Source organism: Apium graveolens, chromosome 8 (assembly GCF_009905375.1).
Source record: "Apium graveolens cultivar Ventura chromosome 8, ASM990537v1, whole genome shotgun sequence".
Taxonomy (NCBI): domain Eukaryota; kingdom Viridiplantae; phylum Streptophyta; class Magnoliopsida; order Apiales; family Apiaceae; genus Apium; species Apium graveolens.
In genome coordinates, this window is record NC_133654.1 from 14,728,809 (window position 1) to 14,734,664 (window position 5,856).

Below are 5,856 nucleotides of genomic sequence, written 5' to 3' on the forward strand. Positions count from 1 at the left end.
ATGCCGTAAGAACCATCTTCCTCCATAATTCTTAATGTCTTCAGGCCAAAAACTCATACTTGTTGCAACATCCAAGAATATTAAGCCGCAACCTTTTATCTTTATTACAATTAACACCAGGCACAGTAATTAAGCATTTGCTCATCCCCTTCTACTATTTGAAATTGGCAACTGAACCAAGATATTATTGAAAATATGATACTACATATAATTGTTAACCGAATAATTTGATAAGCCCTAAAAACACCAACTAATGCGGTTCAGGATAAAATCAAATAATTAAATAACATATAATCGAGATGTCGAAACTCAAGAATAGTACGTAGAGGGAAATGGCTAACCACTCTCGATGACTTACGTGGTAATAAATACTAGAAAAAGAGAAGTAAATAGGCCGAAAAATACTATATATCTTTCGCAACTAGCAAGTTAAAACCGAGAATCACAAATGCAATTTAGCCCAGTCCAGTCCAGCCCAGCCCATTTTCAACAGAAGTATGCAAGGAAACACTCGCTAGCTACTTAGCCTACTACAACTAGTGGCAATAACAGATGCGTGTTAGCCCAAGCTACAAGTTTCTAGAACCCTCCGCCCTTACATTAGCACACCCACTTGTAGTATTTTATCTTCAACTCACTTGCTATTTCTAGGGTTTTGTTATCTTCTTTCTTCCCCCTTCACTCTCATTTCCAGCAATACCTTCAATTCTTTGCCTTCAGGTAATCTCCCCCCCCTCTCTCTCTCTCTCTCCCTCCCCCCCTCTCTCTCTCCCCCCTTCCCCCCTCTCTCTCTCCCCTCTAATTCAGTACGATGTGTGTGTAATTGAACTCTCTCTCTCTCTCTCGCTCTCTCTCTCTCTCTTCAATTCAATATTGTATATGTGTGTAATTGATTGTGTTTGTTTGTTTAATTTTGTTGGAATTGAGCAGCACATTTAGAAATGGCGGCATCTCAGATGACAACAACTTCATTTTACGGCAGGAGCTTGTTGTTCCCATCAACTGTTGAAGGAACCTTCAAACCGTCTTCGTTTTCGCATTTAGGACAATTTGGAGGCAGTTTGAGTTCCAGGAATTTCCGTGGACTCACTGTCAAAGCTGCTACTGTTGTTGCTCCTAAGGTCTTTTTGATTTTTAACTTTTTTTTTTATGTTTTGTATTTTTTGCGTGTTTTTGTTACTAATTATAGTTGCGATGATTTTCTGTTTAGTTGTGGTGTATACTCTATAGTTGATGGTTTGTTTGAATGTTTTTATTGAAGTAATTGCCTTGTGTTTATTTATCGGAGATTCTAGGATTATTTATTGTTGTGTTGTGGTATTATAGTTTGTTTAGCTGTTGTCATCAAAGTGGTGTTATTGATTCTAAGTTTAAGTTTGATTGTTTGGTGGGCAGAATTTGTAGATGCTATTGATTTCATGCATTTGTGACTATTTATGTACTTTTTTATCGTAGCTTAGTGTTCAAACATCAAAGTAAATGTTGTTATCTGGGAGAATTTTGTACCTGTGAATTTTTGGGATTACACCTTTTTTGTTTAATTGATATGGTATTTGTTCTAGCGGGAGGCCTAAAAAATGGTTTTTTTAAACACGTTGAATATTAAACTTCATTATGTGGTTTTCAGTATGTTACATATATTTGTCATATGTTTGTAAGTTTTTTTGCTAAATAATATGTTAGTTTTTAGTCCAAGGCGAGGGGATGAGGATTTAAACTCGTGACTTATGTATGTGTTGCTTTTTATCTCTACTTCTGTGTCTTTGTTATCGAATCTGGTTAAGTTTCTTGTTAGTTGACGAGGGAGCCAATGTTTGTATCAAATTTCATGATCCTACTTTTTTATGTGATTCTGTTTTGTCTTTTGTCTTCTATGTGTTACTAATATTACTTGTAAGATGTGATGCCTTGCTCTTTAGTTGTGGTCTTGTAGTCTTTTTGGCTGTCGTGATCGAATACATTGCCTATACTTTCTTGCTCATATATCTTAGTGATGAGTTATTGGCTCACTATTTTAAAGCTGAAGTTTGAAATTCTTATATGGTTGACCTTGCATTCATTCATCATTCGTATGTTTATGTTTTTATTATTTATTAAGTTGAGCTGCCATTGGAAATGTGTGATGTGTCGTATACAATATTTGCATTTGGTCAGGTCTCCTATTGTAGTTGATAGTTTTGTAGTATGTTGTTCTTTAGGAGAATTGAGGCAAAATCATGTGCAATATATCCTTCTCATGCACCTCTTTGCTGTCGTATTATATTTCCTAACTTGTGTCCTGTAAATTGGTTTTACTCGATCTGATGTGGAGTTAATATGTTACTTTTCTTAATATACATGAAGTGTCTTATTGCTATTGGTCAATGCTTCTGTTTTATTTTTATGTATTGATTCTTTTTCAAGACTTATATTTGTTTAATTGTTTCTAGTCGTTATGTGTGTATGTTTGTTTCATGTCAACCTCATACCGATTGTTTTTTCAATATGCCAGTACACTTCACTAAAGCCATTGGGTGATAGAGTTCTTATTAAAATCAAGACTGTTGAGGAGAAGACCACTGGTGGCATCTTACTACCATCATCAGCACAATCAAAACCTCAAGGAGGTGAGGTTGTTGCTATTGGAGAGGGAAGGACTGTTGGACCTAACAAAGTTGCTGTGTCTGTGAAGGTGATTGTTTGACTTTTCATATTATGTTTGTAATTGACTTATTTCTCTGGTCAATTTACTTGCTAACTGAAGGTACTTTGCATTTAGACTGGTGCCAAAGTTGTGTATTCCAAGTATGCTGGGACTGAAGTAGAGTTCAACGGTTCCAATCATCTTATTCTGAAGGAGGATGACATTGTTGGTATTCTTGATTCTGATGATGTCAAGGATTTGAAACCCCTAAATGACAGAGTTCTCATTAAGGTTTGACTACCTTCATCTTAACATACACAAGATAATGTTAGCTTTTTTTTTTGTTTTTTTACAGCTGTTGCTGCTTGTGAGATTTCAAAGGAACTAAACATAACATCATTGTTAATTTTAAAAGCAGGCTAGAGACTATTCATTAAGAGTTGATTCTAGCTTAACTTTGTTAGAGTGCTGTATCTAATTTGTGGATATTCCATATAGTATATGGACTTATGTCATGAATGATAAAACTGTAAGCAATTATTGCCTAGCAATTTGTTACTACTAAGAAAATGAAAAAAATGACTCTTTTTTGGGACAAAATTCAAGTTATAATCAAGACTCTTTGTGAAATGAGATAGTATCTCTTTTGTAGAAGTATGTGATTTATGGTATATCATCATTAGCAATAATTCTAATAAATGATATGTTGGATGCTTAATAGTTAATATTGGTTTTCTCTGTGTTACTCATAGGTTGCTGAGGCTGAAGAGAAAACAGCTGGAGGCCTGTTGTTAACAGAGGCAAGCAAGGACAAACCTTCCATTGGAACTGTAAGTAGCACGTATTCCAGTCATGTTTAGCATTTGTGTAGGAAGATGGTTACTAATTTCTTCCAGTTGAAACTCTAAACTTGTTTATATATAATTCTGCTTTGCATGTATCCTCTGACAATGTTATTTTGCTCACACTGAAAATGACAGGTTGTTGCTGTTGGACCTGGCCCTCTAGACGAGGAAGGAAAGAGAAAAGCACTTTCACTTTCTGCAGGAAGCACCGTAATGTACTCCAAATATGCCGGAAATGACTTTAAAGGCACTGATGGGTCAGATTACATAGCTCTAAGGGAGTCTGATATAATGGCTGTGCTATCGTAGTTACTTGACACTGTACCCATTAATTATGGGAATTGTTGATTAGAGCCTGAGGAGATTTTATGTAATAACACCTTGAGTGTAGTTTTTGCTACCTCTGAGTTGTGACTTATAATATTTGTTGGATATGTGCATGTTTACCGCATCCTTGTGCCCTTCTGTTCTTTTCATATCCTTTCATAGGTATGATATCTCAATATCTGTTTACAGAGTCCTGACACAAATGATGGATATTTTGCCATGTTTCCAAGTGTTCTCAAAGTGTTTATACTTTAAGATTCGACACTACTTTTTTCTTTACTTGCATTTCCTTTTCTTTTAACAATGAAGTGTTTCCTGTCAAAGTTGGGATTGCCATATTTGGCCAATTTTGGCTCATTTTTGGACCTATAATAGTGGCATCTTCTCTTAGGAATGTTTTAAGCACTTTCTTGGTCATTTAGTTGGGCAATTTGACGATAAGCCCTGTACTTCAAGCGTTAAAATACAGCCCCCTTCAAGAATTTGTTATTCACTTGAGCTCTTGGAAATAGCACTTTCATGTATTGTCCCTGTTAGGTAAAGGTTTGGGTTCAATTTATGCATGTTCCTTTCTCTTGGGTGTTAGTTAAGGGTTGTTGGTACCTGAGCAGTGTTGTGAGGCCTCTGGCTTTTGACAATATAACATGGACTATGCTCAAACTAACGAACCTTTAAAAAAAGCTATGTGTTGACTGTTGATTGAAATGGGAGTTTGAAGCTCAAAACGACAAAACCTAGTGTTATAGTCCTTGGTATGACTGGTCACTTGGGCAAATTAATGAACAAAGTCTTCGTTATGTTCTTGATTCAAGATACTGCCTTTGAGGCATTTGATCTATATTGCCCAAGAAAGACACAATAAAACTCTTTTTGATTCTAGAGGGGCCAACATGCCTTGTATAGATGGCAAGAGAACAATGGTAGAGGAACCTTATATTATTTATGAGTAGTGTTAGGTTCCCCAAAAATGTTACACAAATATTTTACCAAATGACGTGATTAACACGTGGCGAATTTTGATTTGTGGACGCATATTTATGCACGCGGAGTCCCATTATATATTTAGAAAGATTGTTTTCTATCATGTGATACATCACCATTTGGCGAAATTTTTGGGAAATTATTTTAGGGAATCTAGCATTCCTCATTGTTTATTAGTGCAAGATGTAAGACTCCAAATATTCTCGGAGAATTCTGGCAAATGGAATATCATTGCCATCTCAGACTCACATGTTTCAGATTACTTGCAGGTTCAAAGTAAAGAAATTAATGCAGCATCCAGGTGAGGAAGAAGCTGATTCTGCTGCCACACATAGGATTATTGGAAGCCAGAGCAAGGCCAAGGATGTTGATCATGGGAAGTCATTGAGGTGACACCTTGAAGAACATGAGGAAGCACCTCATTCAACAAGAGGAATCTCACTCGAGAAAGAAGGATAGCATAGACCAGTCGGCAAGAAAATGAACTCGAAGCGTGGACTGGTTGCTAGTTGGTTTTCTAGTTTATTCCTTATTTTTACAAATTGTAATTTGTAAGATTATTTCAAGCTGCACTCGTGAGTTTCCTCCATGTTTATTTAGTTTTAGCTTTCAGGTTATGATTGCCGGGTCGGATTTCTCTACGGGATTAAACTTCTCTATATTGGCCATAGCTACTGCTAGGTTTATTTTTCGGCAACACCACAAAACAGATCCCTTAGAGGCTAGAGCATCTCTTACCCGTATTAGATAAAACATGTTGAGCCAAACTTTCTTCATGTAAAAAATGCTTAATTAGATCGGGTGAATCGTACGGTTTTATGAAATCATGTGTTATGACTCGAATTAATGGTCAATCCTATTTCTGGTAGGGAGAGTTGACACTTGAACCCTGTTTTTCTCATAATTTTTATATTCGTAAGTGCGAAAAGAAGGCTCGACTCTCAATTATTTAACTAGGGTTGAGTTTTTGGATCCTTTGCCTAGTATTAGTCAATTCTATTTGTCGATAAGAGTAAGGAAATGATATAAGTCGGCGATAGATTGTCACCTTGAAGTGATGGAAGTCATCAGTTCGAGCAT

At 36.1% G+C, this 5,856-nt stretch overlaps 1 protein-coding gene across 1 annotated transcript; it reads left to right on the top strand.

Moving 5' to 3' along the window:
- Window positions 1-568: 568 nt before the first annotated feature.
- LOC141677599 (20 kDa chaperonin, chloroplastic) lies at window positions 569-3,937 on the top strand. Its single transcript, XM_074483602.1, has 6 exons — window positions 569-720; window positions 931-1,121; window positions 2,492-2,671; window positions 2,759-2,914; window positions 3,376-3,453; window positions 3,604-3,937. The coding sequence occupies exons 2-6, from the start codon at window positions 942-944 to the stop codon at window positions 3,775-3,777; spliced, it is 768 nt and encodes a 255-aa protein (XP_074339703.1). The 5' UTR covers window positions 569-720; window positions 931-941; the 3' UTR covers window positions 3,778-3,937.
- Window positions 3,938-5,856: the final 1,919 nt, after the last annotated feature.